General features: G+C 38.7%; 1 protein-coding gene across 3 annotated transcripts in view; it reads right to left on the reverse strand.

Moving 5' to 3' along the window:
- Positions 1–4106: 4106 nt before the first annotated feature.
- The window catches only part of LOC103981929 (protein ENHANCED DISEASE RESISTANCE 2), a 29148-nt gene continuing 5407 nt past the window's right edge, over positions 4107–27847 (reverse strand). The window contains exons 14-23 of one of the 3 annotated variants that reach the window (XM_009398696.3): positions 27518–27831; positions 8104–8176; positions 7830–8005; positions 7418–7519; positions 7289–7339; positions 7042–7185; positions 6837–6932; positions 4782–4883; positions 4367–4458; positions 4107–4291 (exon numbers count right to left, since the gene is read on the reverse strand). In XM_009398696.3, the coding sequence (XP_009396971.2) occupies position 4291; positions 4367–4458; positions 4782–4883; positions 6837–6932; positions 7042–7185; positions 7289–7339; positions 7418–7519; positions 7830–8005; positions 8104–8176; positions 27518–27831 (1151 nt within the window). In that variant the 3' untranslated portion in view covers positions 4107–4290. Of the gene's footprint in view, positions 4292–4362; positions 4459–4781; positions 4884–6836; positions 6933–7041; positions 7186–7288; positions 7340–7417; positions 7520–7829; positions 8006–8103; positions 8177–27517; positions 27832–27847 lie in introns of those variants that run through there. The other 2 variants (XM_009398697.3, XR_010486068.1) reach the window with 2 other exon arrangements.

Raw genomic sequence — 27847 nt, forward strand, 5'->3', positions numbered from 1 at the left:
TTGTAATTGTAGATTGTTGGGATAAGTCTTATATGCTGTCGTGTCCGACCAACAGCTGATTGATTCTGTTGTAGGATCCAAGTAGCATGTTTGAGGGATGCTGACATGATTACTCCCTGTAGCCAACTTAATGCATGAAAACCCAGTTCTATCTCTTATTGACCATGTCAAATACACGAGAATAAATGGAAGATGTTGCAAGGATTGTAGCAGTTTCTACTCTCACATCCGGATCGAACTTTTTGTAGAAAAAAGTGGTGTAGAGTGTCCTTTATATATATATATATAGTACTTTGATCATAATCTCAAGCTAAAACTTCATCTTTGTACAGTACAATATGGTTGGAAGAACAAGGCACCACGTCAAAGAAACTGACAAATGAATAGAGATGAATGCGTGCAGGATCAATCATTTGTGTTCTCACTTTGTTCGCCTTTCCTCTTCCCAACACTCCCATCTCCCCCAACAGCTGTACTGAACCCATTGTTGCTTCTCTTCTTCCCCAGCCACAAGGTCTGATCTCCTCCCCCACTGTCTTGTCCTTTGTCTTCGTAGAGAGGGCCCTTCACAAACAGTAGTAACCTCTTCGGCACAGTCGGTCTCCTGTTTCATCCCAAAGAAAAAGGCATCATTCTCTGGGATATGTATGTAGACTCACTGCGCAGTGTTCCCAAGCTAAACGTATAAAAGCTAGCCAACTGCATGCATACCATGGGAGAAGACCTTCTTAAATAATGTTCTGATGCTTGGAGGTTGTTACATGTCAAAGTCAGTGGACAACGCCACCCAAACAGTTCACTTCTCTAACTTGGTTTTCGTTCCAAGTCAATCTCTCATACATGCAAGGGGGAGTTCAGCCATGAGAAGCAAAGACGGCCACGATCTTAAATCTGGGGGAAAATGGTTGGCCTCCGATGGCCACGAGCTGTGTCGGCCGGCCATGTCAGCTTTGCATGCTGGCGTTGCCGTGCGAAGTTATGGGATAAGACGTGTACGAGCCGCGCCAGCTTTTCATGCTGGCCTCCGACATGCCACGAGTGTCGATCCTGTGCGGACATCAGATGGGCAGTCGTCGTCGTCGTCGTCGTCGTCGTCCTAATGGCTTCGCACCAAGCAACGTGATGCATGATCGCGTAGCATCATGTGGAGACGCCATATAAGAGTTCAAGAATGACGAACCAAACGAACGTGTCTAATTCTGGTCGTCGTCAATCGCCGTCACAGTTGCTGTTTATGTGGTTGCGTTAAGATCTCGGTTGGTTGACTACTCGTCGATGTGTTGACTTTTGCTCGCGAGAATTTGAGATACAAGAAGGGTGAAGGAGAAGCTCGATTGTGCTCGAAGACTCCATGCTTTGGTGTCAAAATGAAGCTGAGGAAATGATGTTTGATGTGTTCCTTGTCCCTATTGATCAAACAAAGTGTAAATTAGAAAGAAAAAAAATAGTGAAATATGTGTCAGCAGTAGAAAAGGGAAATTTTAGGATTAAAGAATCTATATGATCTGATAAGTAGAAATATTTCAAATAATACATTATGTATTTTTATATTTTTATGTAAGTTTTCTATTCCGTGAAAAGAATAATTTAAATTCCAAGAACATGCATCCTATTCATCATCTTCACCATCGGATAATTACTCCTCAGCACCCATCGGACATGACATGATACTTCAACAGTCATACATTTGACTATTTCCTAGCCGTACATTTGACTATTTCCTACCAATTAAACAAATTCGATTTTGCAGCCACAGTCCTTTGTATGTCATGTATGGTTGGCTGTACATGACAAGGATATGTCTTGTGACCTTTTCTTGTTGCAATTATTGTTTTCAATAACGAATAACTTCCAACGGCTTGATTAATAACACTTTCTTATTTTTCTTATGATTTTTCATAGTTTTATTTATATTTTTTTTTCTCAGAGAAATTTGTTATTTGCAAATCCGATTCCGTCGATCTAAAGTAAGTTCTCCTCGTTGACCTCGACGCCATTTCCACGGGAAGATGTCTCCTTGCTTACATGGCGATGCTGTTGCTCTATGTCATCCAAAGACCGCAGCGTCGATCGCTCAACGATTCTGCTGTCTTTGGAAGTTCAAATCCCGAGTTCTTTCGCTCGTTGCAAAGACTCGACCAAACAAAGTCAACCACGCATCTTATCATCTTCTCCATCCCAAGCAACATAACAAAGCACCGAAGTTTCTGACCAACACATGGAATAAAGAAGGCAAAACATGCACATGCAAATAGTAAGTCACGCAACAACCATCAAAGGGAGCTTTCATCTGATGGCGGCCTTAAACCTATAGCTTTACCGAAAGAGAAGCTTCACGCAACGCGTGACATCTCAACCACTCTTCAACCCACTTATTCTGTGTGCAGTCTACTGAGAATTCCATGTCCTCCCACAGACCCTACTCTTGCGCCGCAATACTGGGAACGCACTGCATCGGGATCGCCCAAACAAGATATAAATTTATCTTGGCGTTTAGGGAAGGAGAAGGGGAGAGGAGCTTCAATATTCATTGTGGGGTGCATGCAGCTTGCAGAAAGCAAACCTGATTGTTTAATGCCGGGTAGGTCGTCATACGGGGTGGGCTGTCGTCGTCCCACGAACAAAGATTCCCGGGGTTGTGTGCAGGCGTACCCCACGTGACCGACGTCGTCTCGCGTGCGCCGCCCCCGGTGCCGCCGCCTGTTCATGCGCGTGCCACCACCGCGCTCGATCCACCGCCGATGCCATCGGTGACATGATCTTGTCCCTCGCCTGTTCATGTGATATATATATATCACATGCAGTGATTTCTTCCTTGTGACTCTTATCATCGAGGTCTCTGCACACATGAAACCACACGACACATGAGATGTTTGTGAGACTGTAGCAAAACATATGCTGAGTGTCGATGGATGCATGAGATCGATAACTTTGCTTGAACGAAGAAAAATAATTTATGTCTACAAATTTATTAGAAGCAATTACATAATGATTAAGGTGTGGCATTATAAGAGAAAATGTGCTAAGTTGGCCATTTCTATGTTCTAAATGACCTTTGAATTTGTGAGATTAATGGCACATTAAGGCTTAATTAAGTGGCTGCATGTGCTTGGATGTTATAACCCCACATTACTCTTGCCATGTTTTATGGCGCCAAGCTAGCTTATCGATGGTGCTATTAAGATGCCCCAATGGGAGAGGAGAGGAGAGAGAAGGAAAGGAGACACGGAGGCAAAGTTGGGTTTTCCAACTTTGACTAGTCTAAACCGTGTTAATTATTAGCATTGATGATGAGTGAAGAAGATACACCAGACAACTTTCGATTTGGTAGCCATGCTCAGGGGAAATAGTTTGAAGGAACGCCATCGAGTATGTCCTTTATTCGTCGTATGGTCTGATATCTTCTTTTCTTTCAATAGCCATAGCATGCTATTTGTTTATTTGGTTATGTTCTTGATATATAAATAAATAGGTGAAATTGAGAACGGCTATTATTTAATATATATTGTTATATTGATGACATTTTGATGGTCACAAGAGTCTTAGGTCACTCTTTTTTTATTTATTTATTTTTTATTAATATGATGTTATCGATGGCTTTTCTGCCAAACTAAGTTTCTGATTAGTTTCGGAAAGAAAAAAATAACTTTCTACTTTATCAATTAATAATTGAATGGTTTTGAAACTGGTTTGTTCTTTTGCTATTATTAACTTATATTTTGTTCACTCTAACTTATGTTATATTACTTTTTGGCTTATACAAATTAATTTCTTTTGACTTCTTCCAAAACTATTATCATTCATTTGCTTATACAAATAATATTTTGTCGACTTTAGCATCAATTAGCTGTTGCCATCAAGAAAGTTTTTCAAACAAATGAACTTGCAACTTTGGAAAAATGCTACTCAAAATTCTTGTGCCATTATTCTCATGTTTAGAGATTTGGAAATTATCTTGAATCTTAGCACTTGTCATATCCAAATTGTTGATTCAATAGAGTATGCCAATTGGACATCCTTTGCTTGATTCAAGTGAGATTACTTATAAACATGTAAATAATAGCTCTTTTTGGTTCTTTTGAAGGATTTTACTTTGTGACTAAATATTGCAAATCAAAGATCAAATTCTATGGTAATTACGAACCGATTGCAAGGTCAACAAGAGCCGAAATACAAAGTAGTTGTTCGCATCGTTACAAGTTGTTATTGCACCTCTTATTGAGGCATACATTACTTGCTTCGATGTCGAACTTCTATCAAATGAAAGAATCATATACAGGTAATTTGTAATCTGCGAAAGAAAAAGGAAAGAACATGGTAAGTGTGCCGATTTCAAGTCATGAATTCACTTAATCATAACACTTACCATGGGTTAATCGGAACTGCTTTGGAAGCATCAAGATGGTTCAACCTGCAAGTTCCAAGAAGGAACTCAGGAAGCTCTTCTTCTGTGTTACCCTGCATCGAAATATTGAAACAAATATTTATGTTTCTGCGGTACCAGAAAGTTATCAAATATCCTAAAACATTATGCCAAAGAAATACACATAATAGTGGTTTCTATTTTTAGTGTTGTATATTAAATGTAAAGCCTGTAAAGAGTATAAAAATGTCCCAAAATACCATGATGTACTTTCATTTATACTACTGGCTTGTCCTTTATTGAGTGAAATGTCCAATTTATTTCCATGAATGTTTGTATGTTCAAGTGTTGGAATGAAACAAGAATGCAACAACTGATGCAGGTTAAGCAAGCTAAAATTTGAACTTGGAATGCATACCTGAATTAGAAAAGCCATTTCTATCACTAGATTGGTCAGATAACCAAGAACAAGACTTACAACGCCCCTAGCAACTGTCGATGAGCCAACGTCGACACCAAGCTGAAAGTACATATACATAAAATGTCGTTGCTGATCTCATAATAGTGCTCCGTGATAATACCGTAAAGAAGCTTCATATATGTTATGGATGATAATTAACCATCCAATGTAAGACTACTCATATATGCTGTAAATTGTATCAAGATGCATTTCCATGACAAGAATTTAAACATGTGGGCACTTGCCATACATAAAAACAGCAGTTACTGGGTTCAAGAGACAATACTTGATTAGGGGGCAACTGAAGGACTAATCAACTTTTCCACCATGGGTTGCTGTCAGATCTAATATCGCAGATAACCACCACCAGATCCAATGATACACATCATAGTCCATCCATTTTGCAGATATTTAACCACAATGGATTTAGCAGCAATGGCTAACTGCAGAGTGATATGAATTATGATGATCTGCAAGTGCTACTTGGTGCTAGTGGAACAAGAGAGACACAAAATAGGGTAGTTGAGTTAATAAAACTGGGTATTTTAGGCTACTGAGCCTTGTAGATAGTAGCGACAACTTGTGGATGAGTTATCATAAAGCGCTCAAGTTGACGAAAGAGGAGAAGCAGCTGGATACAATAGTTCGATCACGGGTCTAGGATAGAAGAAAAGGAGATATTGTAAAAAGATTATATAACAAAAAACTGCATGTTATGTTCATAACTTACTTTTCATGGGCTCTTATCCTATTTGTATAACAATAGCAACTCAGCAATGAGCGATAAAAATTGTTGGATGATTTTGAATTACTTAATATTCACAAGTGTCCAAGGTGCACAAAACAATCTTAAACTTGTACAAATGAAGCCTATATTGCCATGTCATTCAGAATTTGGACAATAAAGAGGGGCCAAACAATAGCCATCAGAACTTTGGTCTGAAGCTTGAGAACCACACAAAACAAAGCCACAAAGAACAGGATGGTTAATGGTCTCAGAAAGACAACAGTTTCCCTAAATAAAGCTAAAGTGACAAACAATTACACGAGAGTGTTAAAGTAGTTCAATAGACAATCTGTGGCAAAAAGTAAAAAGTCGGAAAAGGAGTAACAAAAAGTCACCTACAAGGTTTCTCAACGCCACATCAAATTCATCTGGGTCCATGTACATGTCAGATATGTATATGTAAGCCGGATATATGTCAAGAAGACAACTCCTATTCCAATTCCAAAGAAGCAATTTAGATGATTACAATAGACTAATTTTTCCCTTTTGGTTATCTGAGGCTTTTAGTCAAAATTATCTTCTAATACTTCAAACAATAAGGAGCTTAAAGCATAAGCATCGAGATCATGTTTCATCTGCTGAAAATTAATTTTTGGACACATGGAAATTTTTTACTTCTGCCTCGGGTTTATATCTATTACTACACTCCTTTCGATATCTTCATCCAGTTTCCATTTCTCACTCCCTTATCCTGAGGCCATAGCCAAGGAAGTCCAACAACTCGAGGTTTATTTACTCTTCAACCGGAACCTGCGAACTAGTACTGACAAGTCATATGCTGGCCAAGTCTCACAATAGTACTGACAACAAAAGGAGTCATACACTAGCCAAGTCCCTTGACCGTAATGACATAAAAGAGTCTCCTCTTTTCGAAAAGCATCCAAACTGACACCTGCTCACAAGGGTCAACCTCTGTTTCAGCAGATTAGTATTACAAATAGCACGCATTAATTATAATGAAGTTTGGTCACTTATATGAAACATCTACTGCTGTTTGAAGATACTTTGCTGACTTATTCACCAAACTGATAAATTTATTAATTTTAACTGCAGAAATGTTACAGAAAAAAACATGGCTTACATAAGCCCATGGATAATCTACAATTAGCTGAGTGAACAAATCCTATGTATATAGTCAATGTGGTCAAACATGACAACAGATTAGTTAAATAATATGCAAAAGCTCAGACGACAGAGATGGTGCTGCCATGTTTATCTCAGTATACCTCAATATAATTGCTCCCACAGAAATAGTTGATATCAAGTGCTTGACCCACCAAACATGCTTTCTTTCCCACACTTTGCTTCACAATCCAAGAACCCTACAAGTAAGCCGAACAGAGAAAAAAAAGATTATATAACAAACTTCAGCATAATTAGTAGATATTAACACAGAACGGCATAGAAACAATTATATTGCAAAATATATACCTTAGAAATATATGGAATGAGTTTAAACCTTGAATTCCTATATGCATCATCACCTTTGACGAATCTTTCTAGGAGGGGAAAACTTTCAAGTGGACTATCCATCATGTAATATAAAGCTAAGCTGTATGTGGTAGAACCTGGAACCTGCCCACATGACACAATATTTACATCTTATTTTTAACATTACTGTCTCACTATTGTTTTCTCCTCACTTCAGTAGATATGACAAACAGTCTTAGCCACTAACCTGTATGTGTACAATAAAAAAGAACTCACTGCCACCGTGTGCTGAATATTTCTGCAAGAATCAAAATCTAATTCGATCGCATAGAAAACAAAAGAATAGGGTCACAACATATTTGTTTTTGAGAAACACCTGAACGATTCCCCCAGGTCGACCACCGAGGTCATCTTCACGTTTATCAGATTTTAACCAATCAGCAGCTACCATTTGCATCAAGGTACCATTGGCTTTTATCTGTTGGACAAGAAAATAGATTAAAGTAAACATAAACTATTATTACTCGTAAACACACAGGACCAGCTCACAAAACAAAATTCAGTATCTCAAAGTTTGAACAAGATCATAAGTCATTTTTAAATAGGTAGTTCACAATATTAAGTTATTTTGCATATTCCATTTATTTGGCAAAAGAAACTTGCCACCAATATTTTAGTTAGTCAACTTGTCTCCTAAACAAATCTGTGTGTGTGTGTGTGTGTGTGTTCTCATGACATGATTTATGTAGGTAGAAACAAAACTTGATCACAGAATTAGAAGTCATTACCTTTAGATGATCATGTAGGTAAGATTCACCACGAATTAAAAATGTTGAAGGATCTGCCATTGCCCAACTGGAAGGCAAACTGCAACATGGGTCTTTTGGAAGTGTGGCTCCATAACTACATGGCACACTTTCTCCTGTTGAGGCTTCCTGTAAGTCAACATAACCTCTTTTTTGAACTGCAAAGAAGATAAGAGAATGAATACAAATGCAATTAAGAACTATATAATAAGGCATGAGTATATATGAAGATTTAAAATAAATCTAATGAATCGACCTGCAATATCATGCAACTTTCTCACGAAAACTGCAGCTGTTGACAGCTTGGAATGGCGCTGGTCTTGCACTAACTGTTTTAAGAAAAAAAAAACCAGGAAAAATTAACTGTTTGACCATGCAGGCTCAAGTTTAGATAACTAAAATGACAGATAAAGTTAATGTAAGGACAAATAGAAATCTAAAAGAGGATTGCACAGACATAGAATTACGAAATCAATGAAGGATAATTTTCTATGATCAAAACTGCAATTCTCCACAAGTCTTGGCAACAAATAAATGACGATGAGAATAATACACGATTTTTTGGGGCAATACTTGCTGCATTTCATAAGTGCCAAAAACAAGATTGGATAGAAATCATGAACACAGCACCATACTTGAATAACTTGCAATGAAGATCTACATTAAACAAGAGCTTTTCAAAATTAACATTGGGCAAAAACCATAACCTCTCACAATTTGGTGATTGGATATGAAACAACCAAATTGCTTATCATGCAACCAAAGAATTATACCAAAATGCAAAGGTCACATAAGCTTCGCCAAAGTATCTAGCCACAAATATTAGATGGGGGGAAATTCAGGACTACAAGAAAGGTGATATTTTGCATGAGAAGCCGCAACCTAAATCCTTGTTTCTATGTTAATAAATATAAAAAAATTGTGCAGATATAAATAACCATTGAAAGGATAAGGAATTTATATCACCGACTTAAGGCTGCTTATATGAAACATTGGATGAATTCTTAGACAAGCTCGGAGATACAGTTGGTAAGATAAATTCCTTATCCTTTCAATGGACATTTATATCTGCACAAGTTTTTATTGTTCTTAACAGAGAAACCAGGATTTCTCCATTGACACTTCTTTTTCCCTGAATCAGGATACCTGGATTTGGATGCCTCATCCTTCTGGAAAGGCAACTTCTAAGCCTGCTTATGATTTCCTAATACTTGATAATATTGTTCCTGCTGTACTATGGGACACGTGGTGATTGTTGTGGTCTCCCAACTATGGAAGCTTTGCCATCATCGCCTCCCTAGTTCTGATTGGATAACAAGTCTTGATATAGAGGAACAGCAACCCTGTTTCTTATGTGGTGGGGAATTTGAATCAATCAACCATGTCTTTTGCATGTGTAACTTCTCTGTGATGGTTTGGAACCTCCTTCAACTCCACCTGCATATTACCTTTTCCTACTTGCACAATTGGCCTAATGGGGGATGGCTTAATGATGAGAGTATTGATGATTGCTCCTATTCTAACTGTCTTGAGAGCTTTGATTGATAATTGTTTGTGGTTTATTTGGAAAGTTAGGAATGACACAATGCACAATCATAATCATATAATTTGCAAGCTTTGAGCCTGGTTTATAAGGCTGCTGCACGCACTTATGATATTTCTCATTTTTCTGATGGTAGGAAATGGATATGTCAACTGCAAGTGAAATGGGAGTTCCCTCCTCTTAGGTGGAACAAGAGGAATGTTGATGGCTCATGGAACCATGACCTTAACGAGGGGGAAACAGGATTTGTGTTAAGAAATGAAATTGGGAACTGCTGCTTTGCAGGCTGCAATTATACACAATATCAAAATCGACTAATCTGTGAATTTTTGGCTTTGAAACAGGGACTTGAGATTTGTTTGAAGGAGGTTGTACAGAGAGTCTTCGTTGAATCTGCTTCCTCCATCGTTACTCTCCACCGTTATTGATGTATTACAGCACAAATCTCTACTGCTGTGGCAAATCATAAATATTTTGTTTGCAGGATATCAATGCTTTAATACCCAGTTTTCTGATGTAAAACGTTGTCATGTGTATAGAGAATCCAGTAAGGTGGCTAACTGGTTAGCTAGATCCTCTAAACAAAATTTTTTGTGGAAGGATGAGTAGCCTACACCACTCTTCACACTTCTGACCTCTGATGCTAGAGGTTTAGTTTGTACATGTTTGCTTCATCAATACATTTTTTTTCAGGAAAAATAAAGCCGTAGCCATGCTGATCCACAAGATCCTTCACGAAAATCTTGACTTAGCTAACCACCACAATTGCTTCTCTAAACTAATGGAGCTATGAACATTATGTTCTTGGTGGTGGGAAGAGGATTTCCAGGTCAAAGAAAAGATGGAATTCTAATGATGCATTATAAAATGAGGAAGATCGGATCACATCATATGAGAAGGCATCGATGGGAGTGTTGACATGATCAAATTGTGAGATGCCAGGGACATTTTATGATGCAATGTAATTGGTCAATTTTGCAATCCTTTGTATTGTCAATAGACTGCCAAAATGGGGGAATTAACACTGCAATGCTTAGTTGAGTTAGTTTTCGCAGTGCAACAAGCCTCCACAATAATTTGGTGGAGAAAAGGTCTTGAGGAACACATTGACATGGGCATCCATAGGTGGTAATCTGAGACACCCTTGAATAATAATTATGAGGTAGGTAAAGAAAAAAAAATCAAATGTGCCACTCTACGTGCAGAGTTTTAGGAAGCTACTTTTTCCTTCCTAACTCTTGGACCTTTTGTTGGTGATCACTTAGGTTATAAGCTTTCAACAGCTATCAACAAAATCCTTATATTTCAAATTTGCAATTGTTTTATTACCTTGTATCCCTTTCATCTATGAACTGAAGACAACTAAAATACTTGGTTTAATTGTTGAATTTTTTGATAGAAACAATAAACACCAAATGTTTTAACTTCAATACATGACAATACAACATATATAATTGGATATAACTTATCATGAGTTAATTTATCACCTACATGTATCTCCATGTCCAGTCAAATAACCTACACAAATGATTTTTCTTTGTCTATACAATTTAATTTTATAGTGTATTACACAATTAAGGAAATAAACTGCCGATGGTGATACACATAGAAATAAGATTGCATCTTTAAATTGAAATGTTATATATGAATTTGAAATGACTTGATTTGAGGAATTCGACAAAAGCTTCTAAATAGAAAAGTAATTAGCAATTCAAGTACTTTAGCTAAGAGATTAATTTTTTGTCATTTGACATACTTGGACATTGTTACTATTTGGTCAAATAAAATAACAATTAAGGGTCCAACTGTCAAATTAATGCAAACTTTGTTGACAATCAAAAGCTACTTGATCATAGTTTTTGTGTTGATTGAGATCTTCAATGCATGGTTCGACATTTCACCTGGACCAATTTGAGCCTGGACCAGAACATGGATAGCTCAATTTCATGCAATCCAGGGGTAGTACAGGGCTTACTACTGTGCCCTTCTCTATGCTTGCGTCATTGCCTCTTAGAGCTTCCTGGGTACTCCGGTCCTCCTTTGCCTCCTCTTCCTCCTCTCCTACTCATCCTCCTCCTCTCTTCCTCCTCCTCCTCCTTGCTAGTATGCCTTTGTGTAACAAACTCATAATAGAACAGCCAGTGACCAGCACGGTTCCGATACTAGAAATGAATAACCTTGGTTCAATGACCTTTTATTTTCAAGTGTTTGAGGTGTAGACATGGCCTCAAGTGTTTCTGGACTAAATTAAAATTTCTAGGTCCACAGACATGTTAATACATGTTCTATTACTTCAAATTTGCAAATTAAACTTTAAGATTTTATTTTTCAAAGTGTCTTCAACCTTGCATTACAACATCTTTGCATGGGTTTTTTCATGTTTGAAACTTCTGATCCTATTTGAAGGAAACCATACCAACCTGATCCATACCATTTTCAGTGACTCATGGGTTCATGGGTTAGATTCAGACGAAAGATTTTGGACCCATTGACAGGGCAGGTTTCAGTCGAGCATATGTTGCCCTAAACATCAGTTTCATCCTAACCCAATCCAACTTGGATGTTCTAACATACACAGCAAAGAAATATAGGTCACTATATATAGCAAATTATTAACAAGCAATATAAGGTCTGGTTTGAATCAAGAAACCCTGATGCATTAGTGGGTTGCATAGTCTTATCGATCCTTACTACTGCATTTCAAATCGACCCAACACAACCTAACCTATTGACTCTCCTAACAAGTCTAAAAAATTTAGATATATGTCATAATATTATGACAAAAATCAACAAGCACAACTATACTATTGATCAGGAAAAAATTGCTACTCTGGTTTAATACAGTGGTCTAGAAAATGCAGAGGTAGAATATAATAACAAGTATTTGATCATTCAATAACTAAATAAAATTGGATAATAAAAGGATGTATCTAATAAGCATCCAGGAAATATCCTATGAATACAGATATCCCAACAAGATGAAGTACACAAGAAATCCAAAGAATCCAAATTTCATAGACAGTAACAACAAGAATCTCTCTAAAAACTTAGCATTGCAAATAATGCCAAAATCTCTTTATGCCTTACAAGGAAGGCATCAACACGGCAAGAAAAACATAGGCATTTGGCAATTAACCATATAAGACAATGGATCTTTTAATTTTCATGAGAAATACTTGTAGACTATCTTGGTTTAACTTGGTTTAGTTATTGGATCCAAGGTTTGTCGTACCATGATGTACCGTCCGATATGAGCGGTATGTACCAATTCAATAGGGGATCGGTATTGGCAGTAAATACCGATTTGTTGGTACATCCTACTATACCATGTGTCAATGCATCAGTATGGTTCAGTACGTATCGTACCCACAGTCAGTTGGTACACCGGTACAGACCGGTAAGACGAACCATGATTGGATCCTCTAGTTGTTGCAACGTTTTTGGTTTTAAGTCATGTCTAGTGAATTGTACATAAGCTAGTCGTATTTTTAATAGAAAAAAATTTATTTTTCATTATAATTCTAGTGTTGTACTCACTTCATCATAATTTGGTTCAAAGATCCTCAATTTTTTATCCTAACTTAATTAATTCTCTAGGTGGGAAGGTTTAACCAATTACCAATATGTGTTCCCAGGTAGCTAGACTTTATTACCCCTTTATGCAGTTGCTATATGCTACAATAACAATCAAAAGTTCAAGGATTATTGTGTCAAACGGCATACTAGCATGGATCAAAACATACCATGCTAGAAAGGTATGAGCATGTATCTGTTGATTTCTGAAGAAGGTGCTACTATATGACAGCCAATTTTTGGTTCATGCTGCATAGGCATAAGGGCAAAGCAACAGGCAAGAAAGAGATCATTTTATGCCAGGATTTGTCAGCATACATCCCACTGCCAGGATGATCAATGGAATCGATGTTTTATTATCAATATCTAATCAACATTATTTGGAACTCACCAAGATTGCACACTTGAGGGGCAATGAGAAAATTATGTTTCTTGAAGGTGCATTAGTTCACGCAACTTCGCTGTCCAATTTATAATGTCTTTAATACCTATTAGGGTGTTTGATATGTTTATACTGTTAAAGAGAAATAATTAGTGGGTAATTAACTATGTAAATAGTATGATCAGTATATCTAATGATGATTTCATCGTAATTTGACCTATATTGGATCAAAATTATATATTTAATACTTCTTTTATATGTTTAATATATTTATGGTGGTAAAATAGGTTTAATTAGATTTTAATAAAGTTTTATAATGCTGCAATTAGTGGTTTTAATGATGATTTAATCGAAATTTAATCGATATTGGGTTAATTCAATGTTTTTAATATCTATTAGGGTGTTTCATATGTTTATAAAGTTGAAAGAGAAATAATTAGTGGGTAATTAACTATGTTAATAGTGTGATTAGTGTATCTAACGATGATTTCATCGTAATTTTACCTATATTAGATCAAAATTACGTATTTAATGCTTCTTTTATGTATTTAACATATTTATGATAGTAAAATATATTTAATTAGGTTTTAATAAAGTTTTTTAATACTATGAATAATGATTTTAATGATGATTTAATTAAAAATTTGATTGATATTGGATCAATTCAATGTCTTGAATATCTATTAGGGTGTTTGATATGTTCATAATGTTCAAAGAAAAATAATTAGTAGGTAATTAATTATATTAATAGTGGGATTAGTATATCTAATGATGATTTCATCGTAATTTGACCTATATCGGATTAAAATTATGTATTTAAAGCTTCTTTTATCTGCTTAACATGTTTATGGTGGTAAAACAAAATTAATTAGATTTTAATAAAGTTTTTTAATGCTGCGATTAGTAATTTTAATGATGATTTAATCAAAATTTGATCGATATTACGTCAATTCAATATCTTTAACATTATTAGGGTACTTGACATATTTATAGTTTATTTGATTTAAATTTGGTGGAAACATGACACCAAAGAAACAGACATATGATGATGCTTGGCTCATGCTCGAAAGATGGATAGAAACCGTCATCATTGGTAATGTATTTATTGTGACTACATCGGCAAGGGTGGAGGAATCACTCGGGTGAGGATGCATTTGACCGACGGGTATCCTAATATTGCAAAATACAAGAAGGTTCCGACAGAGATCTGTAAATCATTTCAAAACAAGTTACAACAAGCAAAAGAAGATATAATAAAAAAGAAGGCAAGAGCTGAGGAAGAATACTGTAGGGCTATGCATCAACTAGTTTATGATGACTATGAGAGTCGCGACGATAAAATCAACTCGGATCTCATAGCTAGTATTCGTGCATTACTAGAGCATCAGTATATGTACGACGAATAAATGAGGCATCGACTATCTCGACTACCTGACTCACAATAGGAGCATAGCGGTGGCAATGGAACTACGCCACAAGGAATCCAGAGGTCGGCTAGTATAAGGCAGCCAACTGCCCCTTCTCAGTTAAGCCGAACTAGTAGCATGAGGCATGGTAGACTCCGTAGTTTTATGAGAGGTCTTGGTAGGAGGTCCGCACCAGATATTGTTGATATTGATCCACAAGCCTATCCTCTACAAACAGTAAAATAGACGCGGATTGACGATGCATACATAAAAGAAAAGAAGTGGGATATTGGGAAAGCAATTTCAAAATGGTTCAACTTCCACAGGATTCCAGCAAATATAGCCCAAGGTCCATATTATCATAGCATGGTCTCCTCTATTCAAAAGTCTAGCATGGGGATCCAATCTCTAATATCGAGAAAGATCTACGATGTGTATTTAGATGAGGAGGTGACAAAACTTAAGGATTTGATCAAATCCTTCAAGAGGTAATGGGACGAATATAGGGCGACATTGATGTGTGACGATTAGACACAACCAACAAGAATGAGTATCATCAATTTTCTTATTTATTATAATAGATGGGTAGTGTTTCATAAGTCAAGTTAATGCTTCCGATAAGATTCAAGATACCAACTATATTGAAAACTTGATGTACACCGTAGTAGAGGAGATCAGACTTTAGTACATTGTCCAAGTAGTCACTAATAATGTAACGAATTTCAAGAGGGCCGATTTACATTTGATAAAAAAAAAGAAAAACATTGTTTTGGACTCCATGTACAGCTAATTGCATGGATCTAATGTTGAAGGATATTGGCGAGCTTTCGTCGATTAGCAAGTGGGTAGCTCGGGTAGAGTCAATTACAAAGTTTATATATAATCATTATTGTGTCCACTACAAAATAATATAAATGGTGAGATACTCCGACCTGAAGTCACTTGGTTTGCTACCAATTTCATTACCTTAAAGTAATTACAGTAAAAGAGGCAGGGCCTCAAGGCAATGGTCACCTCACAGGAATGGTCTGATTCCAGGTATTCGAGATCGAGCGATGGACAGAAGAGAGAAAAGACCATTCTTTTTTCTAGATTTTGGGAGACCGTGATTAAAATTATAAAAAGGTGTGGAACCACTTTATGTTGTCCTCCGTAAGATCGATATGGACAAGCGTCTATAGATGTTTTATCTTAAACATATGCTGATTATAGCAAGAGAGGAGGTCAAAAAAAGCATTCAAAAATGATTTTAAAGCCGAGCAATACTTACAGATCATTAATCGTAGGACTGAAGTTCATATGGACCAAGATGTCTATAATACAAGTAAATTTATATTTAGTGTAATTTAATTTATAATTTTTTGTTGTATAAAAAATTCCTACTAACAAAATTATGTCTTGTAGCGTATTATCTAAACTCGACAATTCAATTTCGGTATACTCTTGGAATGCGAAATGATTTACTATCGATACTAAGAAATGTTATATATCGACTCTTGTCAAACACTAGTAATGTAGCTGATACTATTATAGAGGGCCGATTATTCCGAGATACAATTGGTTTATTCTTCAATGTTGCAGTTGTATTGTGTCGTTACATTATGGATTTTGGTGAGGAAAAGTTACACATATTGATTATCAACTATATTTGATATTAATTATTTGTTATGCAAATAAAGTCTTATTTATATCTTTTTAAAGTCGAGTGGTGGCTATAATTTGGAGGGGACGTACCAAATTTAAGGAAGGTTGTTGTTCCTGTACTTTAACAGATGACGGCATATAGTGGTTGTGAACATAATTGGTCAACATTCGTATTGATTCACACGAAGGTCCGTAACAAACTATCGTATAGACAGTTGGAAAAACTGGTATATGTCCACTATAACATGCGGCTAAGATCACGGTGTGCCGAGCTGGATAAGGGGCTAGAGGAACACTAGATTGATCCCATCGAACTCTATTTCTATAATGAAGATTCAGAACCGATGTTAGAGTGGGTTGAAGTGACAGAGAACCAAGAGGATCCTCTACTTAATGAGGTAGGAGATTCTCAACGTCTTACACATTTTATCACTAAGACAATAGAATAAGAGAAAGCACATCCCCAATATATCCCTCGGTCAGAACGTGGCGGAAGGAGCCAAACAATATCGAGTCAAATTGCACTAGGAACTAGAGACACTTAACCATCACAATCGTCCGCCGAGCGTACAAAGACAAAGGCAAAGGGAAAAATTGTAACATCGGTCGCACCGTTGCAAAGAATCGAGTTGGACGATGAGACACCTTTGCAATCGCATTCAGTAACTCGCTCGGTCCAGAGACATGGCAACGACGTGGACAACAATGCCTCGACCGATGATGGCGGTAATGTCGAGGAGTGGTTGGTCCCATTTACACAATTTATGGGTGGTGCATGGATCGAAGAGTAGTATTTCACACATGCCACCCAAGATTCAGATCATGGAGCTCAATGAGGTACTGGTCAAGTTTATGCACGGAAGGAGAAGGACAAGCCAATGGATGATTTTCAACAGATGCGATAGAGCCTACATAACGTAGACACAAAACGAAGTTCATTATATTCACAGTTGTCGTATTATGGAGAATCTTACGGCCAACAACAGTACGGTGATAGTTGGTCATACTTCTCCAAGCAACAATATAATACGGAGCAGCAGATCAGTAGCGAAAATAGAAGTTCTGACATTCACTAATACATGCCTCATGAGCTGCCCACGACACATATGATTCATGACGATTAACCTGCTAGTCATTGGTGGCTTGCAAGCCAATCACGCGAGTGATGACATGTATGACATGACATACAGTCTTTTTACTTATTATTATTATGACATTTTCTCACTTTATATTGCTTGATGCATAAATAAATTGTGATATCCATGGATTTGTGTCATAGGAATCGGATCGTGATGAGATCACAATAATGAGACCGATTAACCTTTAAACATAGACCCTAAATAATCCTGGTCATAGGTTACTCGAGAGGGACATCTAGATAACCGGACAGACCGATGTGTTGTATACCCATCCATATGATTGAGGTGGTTGGTCTCATAGTTGCTCGTGTACAGATGCTCATTGGAGAATAAGTTCACTGATTGATCTATTCACGGAATGCTAGATGGTTGATGATATCTCATTGTCAAACAGCGATTTCGTCATTCCAGTGGTGTATCTGGTTCTTAGACTTGAGACACCAAGGATATTCTGTATGAGTACTCAACTATTTGATACCAGACTTATAGGTTTTGAAGTTCCAGATCTAGAACAACCGGTTATTAAGAGTGATAGCCAACCTTGCGAGGACTATTGAGCGTCGATAGAGGATCATCCACTCTCGGTATCATGAGAGGAATATCCTATGTGTTCTTTCTCAGACAAATCCTTGGTCAAGGTCATTCGGATTGAGAGAGAAAGAGTTCTCCGGGAGAATCCAACTAGAGTGAGACTCGAGGAGAAACCATATGGACCTGACAACACCATGCCCGGTGTACGGTCTCCATGATATTAGATGGATGAGAGACTATAGGTACACGGTAACTAAGGACAAATATGTCCAAATGATTGGATTCCCCTGTATCGTCTGGGGATTGCGGCGTAGTAGCCTAGTACATTTGTAGTCGATGAGTCGAGTGAATTATTATAGAGATAATAATTCACTGAGCCAGAAGGAATTCTGATGGGTATAACTCACGACCAGCTCGATATTGGGTCTAGAGGGTCACATACATATGGTAGGTGTTGCGACAAGTAGAGATTCGGATATGAGATATCCACCAGATCCCCTATCTTATTGGATATCCAATAAGCCCCTGAATTATTGAATCATATGGATGAGATCCAATAAGAGTCAATGAGAGATTATTGGATAGAGATCCACTAATCTAAGAAGCTCGACCCAATAGGGTAGTTGGATGGAGATCTAATGCCTAATAGTATAGGATCCATTAAGGTTAAGTTGATAGGGGGCCTCTATAAATAGGAGAGAACCAAAGGGTCATAGGCTAGGCCTTTTTGGTTGTCATCTCCTATTCTCCCCTCCCCTTCTCCTCAAATAGTAGGTATAGAGATTTAGGCAGTGATTTGAGGAGCATCTTCGCAGCCCTTGCCGTGTGGATCACCGCTAGAGAGGAGGACACTTGACCTCCATCCTCTCCCACATATCCGTAGGAATTTAGGGATATACGATCTCCCTAGGTAACACAACTATCTCATACATGTTTTTTAGTTTCATAGGTTTTTGGCACCAATCTTCGCACGACGATGAACACCTTTAGAAAAATTTTGGATTTTTGTTTTATGTTTTTTCGCTACGCATATGATGTCGCCCTTATATTTCCCTACAATAGTATCAGAGCCAGGTTGTTCGTGCGAAAGATTAGTTTTGAACTACGTGTGTTGTGTTTTAGAAAGGCTTTTGACGTCAAAATCATTGACGCAAAAGCGAGAAAGGGCAGCAACTGTTGTTGCCCTTACTACCCTCGCAAATGGTAGCCTTGACTGCCATCTGCGTGCAGACAGGCCGCCTGCGGGGATAGCGCCCGCGGGCAAAGGAGGCACCCCCTCCCCTCCCCCCCCCACCCCCCACAGAGGCCGCCGCTGGTGGGGTGGCGGCGGCCACAATGCGGACGCAAGGATAGGGTTAGGATTTTGGACAAAAGATATTTTTGCCCTTGTGAATTTTAAAATTTTCATAATATGTCCTTTCTATCTAAATTACCTAAATACCCTTCACAATTCAGAAAATTCCTTACGTGTCCTAAATTTTAGAAAAATATTAGTTAATTAAAAGGTTTAATTAACTATTATTATTTATCTAGTAGTCCTATATAATAATATGTACATGTGATGTATGATGTGGATGGATGATCATCGACCGTGTGATGTGATATATGTATATGATGTGATTATGATCATTATTATTATTGGGGACCATGAGCCTTTAATTTTTCTCTCATTTATTATCGGGCTTGCGTGCCTGTGATTAAGTTGTAATTATACGAGGAGGCGCAGCAAGAGCATGGAAGCGATAGCGGGACCCACGAGGCTGAGATGGACGATCACGATATATGGAGATACGTCGAGATGTCAACAGAACCGATGAGGACGAGATGGACGATCATAGGGCATGGAGATGCGTCGATGCACACATAGATTGTGATGTGAGTGATTGGGTCCACTGGCTCGGGCCTAATCATATTAGGCTTTGGTCCATGATCATTTGGTGTAATTGCTCATGTGATGTGTAATTGCTTATATACCTACTATATATCAGTGATTTAAAAAGTGCTAGGCGCCAAAAGGCGCCAAGGTCAAAAAACGCCCGAAGCGCTAGGCGCTCGCCCGAGCGAAGCGAGGCGCTAAAATATAAAAATATATAATATAATTAATAAATATAATTATTTAAAATTTTAAATAAAAATATGCCATTAAATTAAGAAAATATATTAACAGTATTGAAAATTAATCATTTCAAATAAACTTAATATTAACAGTATACTGTATACTGAGCCTGCTGACTGAGAAACGAGGAAGCAGCGGCGAGCGGCGGCAAGCGGCGAGCAACGGTAGCGGCAGCGGGAAAGGGAGCAGGAGCGACGAGCAGTGGGAGGCGCGAGCGGTGAGCAATGGCAGCGGGAGCAGGAGCGGCGAGCAGTGGGAGGCACGAGCGGCGATAGAGGCAGCGTTTGTGAGCAGCGACAGCGGCGAGCAACGGCAGCGGGAGCAGGAGCGGCGAGCGGCGACAGAGGCAACGTTTGCGAGCAGTGACAGCGACAGCGATGAGCGGCGACAGGAGCGACGAGCAGCAGGAGGCGCGAGCGGCGATAGAGGCAGCGTTTGCGAGCAGCGACAACGGCGAGAACGATAGTGTTTGCGAGCAGCGAGATCGGGAGTGGCAGCGGCAGCGAGTTAGGGTTGGGTAAGGGTTATATCGGTTTAGTTAGTTCGATTGAACCAACTAACCAACCAAACCAAGACCGAACCAGACCTAAAATCCTGGTTCAGTCGCCTTGGTTTACCCAGGCGCTCGCCCGAAGTGCCCAGCGCCTGGGCTCGGGCGAGCGCCCAGGCGGTGCTTGTTTGAAGTGCGACGCCTGGGTGATTAACGAGGCGCTCGAGCCTCGCCTCGCCTCGCCCGAGTGCCTAGGCGAGCGCCCGAGCGCCTTTTTCAATCATTGAACCAAAATTATTCTCACGACGGAGAAAATTGTGTACATCCTTGATATAGTGATGATACCTACACTCGAGAAAGGGACAAGCGAGGAAGAGATCGCTCGCTATGTGAAGTACATATATGACTCCACTCTTGGTTAGTGTTACATGTTGGGCTCTATGACCCTTGAGTCATAGAGACAAGATGAAAAGATGGATGTCAGATCCATTCTCCTGCATGTCCGCAAATTATTTAAGGAACAAGGAAGGACTCGACGATATAAGATATCCAAGAGTCTCTCCCGCGTCAAGATGACTGAGGGGACACCAGTTCAGAACTATGTCCTAAAGATGATTGAGTGGATTGAGAAACTCATAAGTCTAGGAATGGTCCTAGAGGATAACTTGTCTGTGGATCTTGTGCTTCAATCTCTACCAGATTCCTTTTCTCAGCTTGAGGTGACTCTCCCTGAACTCCTCAATATACTGAGGGAGGCTGAGAGCACTATCAAGAAGGAGAAGCTAGTTGTCTATGCTAGTGAGATCAGAAAGAAAAGGAAGGCAGAAAAATCCCTTAAGAATGACAAGGGCAAGGGCAGACCAGGTAAAGCAAAGGTTATTAAGAAAGACCCGACAAAGGACAAAGGTCAATGCTTCTACTGCGACAAAGATGAGCACTAGAAAAGGAACTACAAATACTACCTTCTAGAGAGGGCGAAATAAAAGCTTGGAGAAGCTTCAGGTATATTCATGATCAATCTCCATTTGTCAGAATCTTATGATAACACATGGGTATTGGATACCGGCATTGCTTATCACATCTGTAATTCGTTGTAGGTTCTGCCAAGACCTAGGAGATTGGCGAGAGACGAGATGGACCTTAAGATAGGCAATGGAGCAAAATTTACTATAGTGGCTGTTGGCGAGGTCATCCTATATATGCCTGGTGGAGCTATTATTGTATTGGATACATGTTATTTTGTTCCTTCTATTATCAAAAATATTATTTCCATTTCATGATTGATAGTTAGTATATATAAATTAGTTGTTAAGAACAATGGTTGTTCAACATTATTAGATGATAAGATCATCACGAAAGGAATATTGCATAATGATTTGTTTATGTTAGACACTGCTCTCCACATATCATGAATGTAAGTGTGTCCAAGAGGAAACGAGATGAGGTGAACAGTGCATACCTGTGGCATTATAGGCTAGGTCATATCCATAAAGGAAGGATTCAAAAGTTCCTAAAGGATAGATACCTAGATCCATTCGACTATGAGTCATATGCAACTTACGAGTCTTGCCTTCGCAGAAAACTAACCAACTCTCCATTTAGTGGAACTAGAGAGCGAGAGTCACTAAGTTGTTAGAACTCATATATAATGATGTATGTGGTCCCATGTCAACTCATGTCATAGGTAGTTACTCCTACTTCATTACTTTTACTGACGATTTCTCAAGGTATGAACATATGTACTTGATGAAGTACAAGTCCGAGGCCTTCGAAAAATTCAGGAAATATAAGAATGAAGTGGAGAATCAGACTGAAAATAGTATCAAGACTCTTCAATCAGAATGACGTGAGTACTTAAATACAGAGTTCACCCCGTTTCTCAAGGATCATGGGATTCTGTCCCAATTGACACCTCTTTATATACCTCAACTCAATGGTATATCCGAGAGGAGGAATCGCATACAATTAGACATGGTGCGGTCCATGATGAGTTTCGCCGACCTAACCATCTTACTTTGGGAATATGCCCTAAAAACCGCAGCTTACCTTCTGAACAGAATTTCAACTAAGTCGGTAGTGTCTACAACAGATGAGATATGGAAAGGGAAGAAGCCCGATCTTAAGGTTTTTAAGATTTGGGGCTGCCCTACTCATGTTAAGAGACACAATCCCGACAAGTTGGAATCCAAGATGGAGTGGTGCAAGTTCATAGAATACCCCAAGGAAACTTGTGGATATTATTTCTATCACTCAGAGGACCAAAAAGTCTTTGTAACCAAGAGAGCAGTGTTCCTTAAGAATGAACTTATTCTTGGTGGAGACAGTGAGAGTGTGATAGAGTTGAGCGAGGTTGGAGAACCTAGCTCAAGCACCATTCCACAGCCCGAGTCTGTTCAGGTACCTGGCACACAAGTTCCAATTTTATGTAAGTCCGGCAGAGTAACTCATCCTCTTGAGAGATATGTGGGACATATTAGAGGAGAGGATATTGAGGATATTGATCCTCAGACCTACGAGGAGGCTATTACGAGTATAGACTCCGGGAAGTGGCAAGAGGCCATAAATTCTAAGATGGATTTTATGTACTCCAATAAGGTTTAGAACTTTGTTGATGCACCCGAGGGTATTGTACCCATTAGTTGTAAATGGATCTTTAAGAAAAAGATCGGAGTATATGGAAAGGTAGAGACCTATAAAGCAAGGCTAGTTGCCAAGGGGTATCGTCAAAGGCAAGGTGTTGACTATGACAAAACCTTTTTACCCATAGCCATGCTAAAATCCATCTAAATTCTATTAGCTATTGTAGCACACTATGATTATGAGATCTAGCAAATGGATGTGAAAGTCGCGTTCCTCAACGGCAACCTCGAGCAGGAGGTGTATATGATATAGCCTGAGGAATTCGTGTCCAAAGAAAGTCTAGATAAGATGTGCAGGTTGCTTAGGTCCATCTATGGACTGAAATAAGCTTCCCGAATTTGATGAGGCAATCAAATCTTATGACTTCGTTAAGAACGAATATGAGCCTTGTGTGTACATGAAGATAAGTGGGAGTGCTATAACCTTCTTTGTGTTGTATGTGGATGACATCTTAATCATTGGGAATGATATAAGAATGCTCTCCACAGTAAAGGCTTAGCTATCTAGACACTTCTCCATGAAGGATTTAGAGGAAGTATCATACATATTGGGAATTCGGATCTATCAATTTTGAATATCGGTCTGTATCAATGTACCGAGCTCTACTTGGTACGGTACATACTGGTATATATCGTCAGTATGCTAGAGCGTACCGATAGTATATCCTAAAACCTTAAAAATACCTTCACCTACCACGCTAGGGCGTATTGATCAGTATGCCTCGATAACAGTCGAAATCCGGGGCGGTACCAGTTGATACGCCTTGGTACTGGTCAAAACACTGGTACTGCCCGATAGAGGACGATCTGCATACCGTATCCTCTCGGACCGGTACGTACCGCCTATACCAGGCTGTATATATCAAAATTAAGAACCCTGGGATCTATAGAGATAGATCCAAGAGGATGCTTGGCTTGTCCCAATCCAGGTACATAGGCATCATTATTAAAAGGTTTTGCATTGAAAATTCCAAGAGAGGTCTCATACCGATGAGACAAGAGATATCACTTTCTTGGAGTATGTCCCCAAAAACTCATGAAGAAAGGGCAGACATGGATAGCATACCCTATGCCTCAACGATAGGATCTATCATGTATGCTATGCTATGTAACAAGCCTGATATAGCGTATACTCTAAATGTCACGAGCAAATATCAAATAAATCCAGGCTTGGAGCACTAGAAAGCAATAAAGTATATCCTTAAGTACTTGAGAAGGACTAAGGATCATTTACTAGTATATGGAGGAAGTAGCCTCAGGGTTGAGGGCTACACAAACTCGAGCTTCCAGTCCGATGTCGATGATAGTAAGTATAATTCAGGGTATGCATTCACCCTGAATGGAGGAGTAGTATGTTGGAAGAGTTCCAAACAAGATACTATTGCAAACTCGACCATAGAGGCGGAGTATATTACTACGGGAGAGGCAGCAAAGGAGGAAGTCTGAATGAAGAAGTTCATCACAGATCTGGGAGTCGTGCCGAGCAGCGAGGAGCTGATTCCCTTGTATTGCGACAACTATGGGGCGATTACTCAAATAAGGAAACCCGAGTCTCATCAAAAGTGTTCTGAGAATGTTCTAACTTATTAGAGAGATTGTGGCCCAAGGAGATATAGTAGTGGAAAGAGTTCCATCCGAAGATAACATCGCAAACCCACTAACAAAGTCGTTGTCTCATATTGTCTTTGAGCATCACAGGCGTCTGATGGGGATCCAATACATAGGTGATTGGTTTTAGGTCAAGTGGGAGATTGCTAGTTATAAGTGCCTTGCAAGCCAATCACATGAGTAATATCACATGTGACATGACATACGGTCTTTTTGCTTATTATTATTATGATCTTTTCTCACTATATATTGTTTGATGCATAAATATTTATAATGTCCATGGATCTGTGCAATAGAAATCGGATCGTGATGAGATCACGATAATGAGACTGATTCACCTTTAAACACAAACCCTAAATAATCCTGGTCATAGGGTACTCGAGAGGGACATCGAGATAACCGGACAGACTGGTATACTACATACCCATCCATATGATGGAGGCGGCTGGTCTTATAGCTGTTTGTGTGGGGACACTAGGGCTACAGTATAGGTGCTCATTGGAAAATGAGTTCACTGATTGATCCGCTCACGAAATACTGGATGGTTGATGGTACCTCATTGTCAGACAGCAATTTCATTATCCCAATGGTGAACCTGGTCTTTAGACTTGAAACACCAAGGATGTCTTGTACGAGTACTCCACTCTTTGATACCGAACTTATAAGTTTTGAAGTTCCAGATCTAGTATAGCAGGTTATCGGGAGTGACAACCAACCTTACGAGGGTCATTAAGTGTCGATAGAGAATCATCCGCTCTCGGTATCATAAGAGGAATATCTCATATGTTCTTACTTAAATAAATCCTTAACCAAGGTCATTTGGATTGAGAAAGAAAGAGTTCTTCGGGAGAATCCGATTAGTGCGAGACTCGAGGAGAAATAGTATGAGCCTAATAGCACCATGCTTGATGTACGATCTCTATGATATTAAATGGATGAGGGACTATAGGTGCACGATAACTGAGGACAGATAGGTCCAAAGGATTATATTCTCCTATATCGTCTGGGGATTGCGGCGTAGTGGCTTAGTATATTCGTAGTGGATGAGTCGAGTGAATTATTATGAAGATAATAATTCACTAAGCTAGAAGGAGTTTTGACAGGTATGACTCACGACCAGCTCGAAATTGGGCCTAAAGGGTCACACATATATGGTAGGTGTTGCGACGAGTAGATGTTCGGATATGAGATATCCATCGGAGCCCCTATCTTATTGGATATCTAATAAACCCCTAAATTATTGAATCCTATGGATGTGATCTAATAAGAACCATTGAGAGATTATTGGATAGAGATCCACTAATCTAAGAGGCTTGGATAGTTGGATGGAGATCCAATACCCAATAGGGTAGGATCCATTAGAGTTACGTTGATAGAGGACCTCTATAAATAGAAGAGAACTAAAGAGTCATAGGCTATGCATTTTTGGCTGCCACATATTCTCCTCTCCCCTTCTCCTCAGATAGTAGGTATGGAGATTTGGGCAGCGATTTGAGGAGCGTCTTCGCAACTCCTGCCATATGAATCATCGCTAAAGAGGACACTTGACCTCTTTTATCCTCTCCCACAGATCTGCAGGAATTCAGGGATATACGATCTCCCTAGGTAACATAACTATCTCACACGTGTTTTTTAGTTTTGTGGGTTTTTGCACACCAATCTTCGTACGACGATGAACACCTTTTAGGAAATTTGATATTTTTGTTTTATATTTTTTCGCTGCGCATGTTGTCGCCCCTAGAGTTTCCTACACACAACCTACGACCATCACCACATTGATGTACCAATGGCATACGGTGTATCAATACACTATGTCATGTGATCAATTTTAAGATTGGATCCAACAAACATATTATATTGATATACAGATATATAAGATCAAAGACCTCGATCCACCACCCGTGGAGGCCCATCGTTTGTTTTGGTGGTAGAATCAAATATATATCTACACAAATGATTACTTAATTCATTTGAATCTTAAAGTTTAAGTTCTATACAAAATAATCTAACAATTCAAATAATTTTTGTAGATAATTCAATATTAACAGAAGGACGATCCCTAACGAACCGAAATTATGAACCTTGCACAAGGCTATTCCTCAAAACCCGAAAAAGATATGTAGCACTATTCTTACTTAATTTACATTAATTTTGCTAAAACTATACTAAATGTATATTTATTTCTAACTTAAAAACCCTATCCTAATATTTTTTTTCTATTTTCAGATATTTTCGAAGGGTTTTATGCCTATTTTAGGTATATCGTTCGGTACGCCTCAGTACGTACCATACCGAGCAAGGCTCAGTACGCTAGTACAGAACAAAATTGCGAACCTTGATTGGCATTATTGTAATTGTCACAAAGGTTCTTCAATCATTTTGTACAGGCTAGGATATTAGCAGATCATACTACGTAATGATATACCACAACACACCATATAAAGAAGTTGTTGCCCAGGTATCTAAAAGTCAGCTTGATGTTGTGTAATGAATAAAGAAAGAGAAAAGTACAATGTACTGAATATTTCTTCTTCCAAGCTGAAAAACAGTTAGCAGAAACAAGGTTTCATGATTGGAAATTTTCACAAGAAGCACACACCTGGGTTTGCAAGCCATCATCAGAAGGCCACAAAGCTTCCACTTCATTATACTCTGATTCATTGATAACATCAAAAAACTCATCAGCTGCATCATTCAGTTGAAGGAATGATCCACCTGCTTTTGCATTTTTGGCCGGCGATCTTTGTGTCTCATCTGCAGAATCCTCACTTTTACTAATTTCCTCTGCTGGCTGCTCTAGTTTCATGTGTTCCCTCTCATTCTGTGGCAACCCTATCTCCCTTGTTGACTCACCTGATGAAAAATCAGAGCAAGCACAGCTACCAACTTTTGCACGGAAGAATTCTCGGAGAGCTGCAAATTACATAGT

This window comes from Musa acuminata, chromosome BXJ2-4 (assembly GCF_036884655.1).
Source record: "Musa acuminata AAA Group cultivar baxijiao chromosome BXJ2-4, Cavendish_Baxijiao_AAA, whole genome shotgun sequence".
Classification (NCBI taxonomy): Eukaryota; Viridiplantae; Streptophyta; class Magnoliopsida; order Zingiberales; family Musaceae; genus Musa; species Musa acuminata.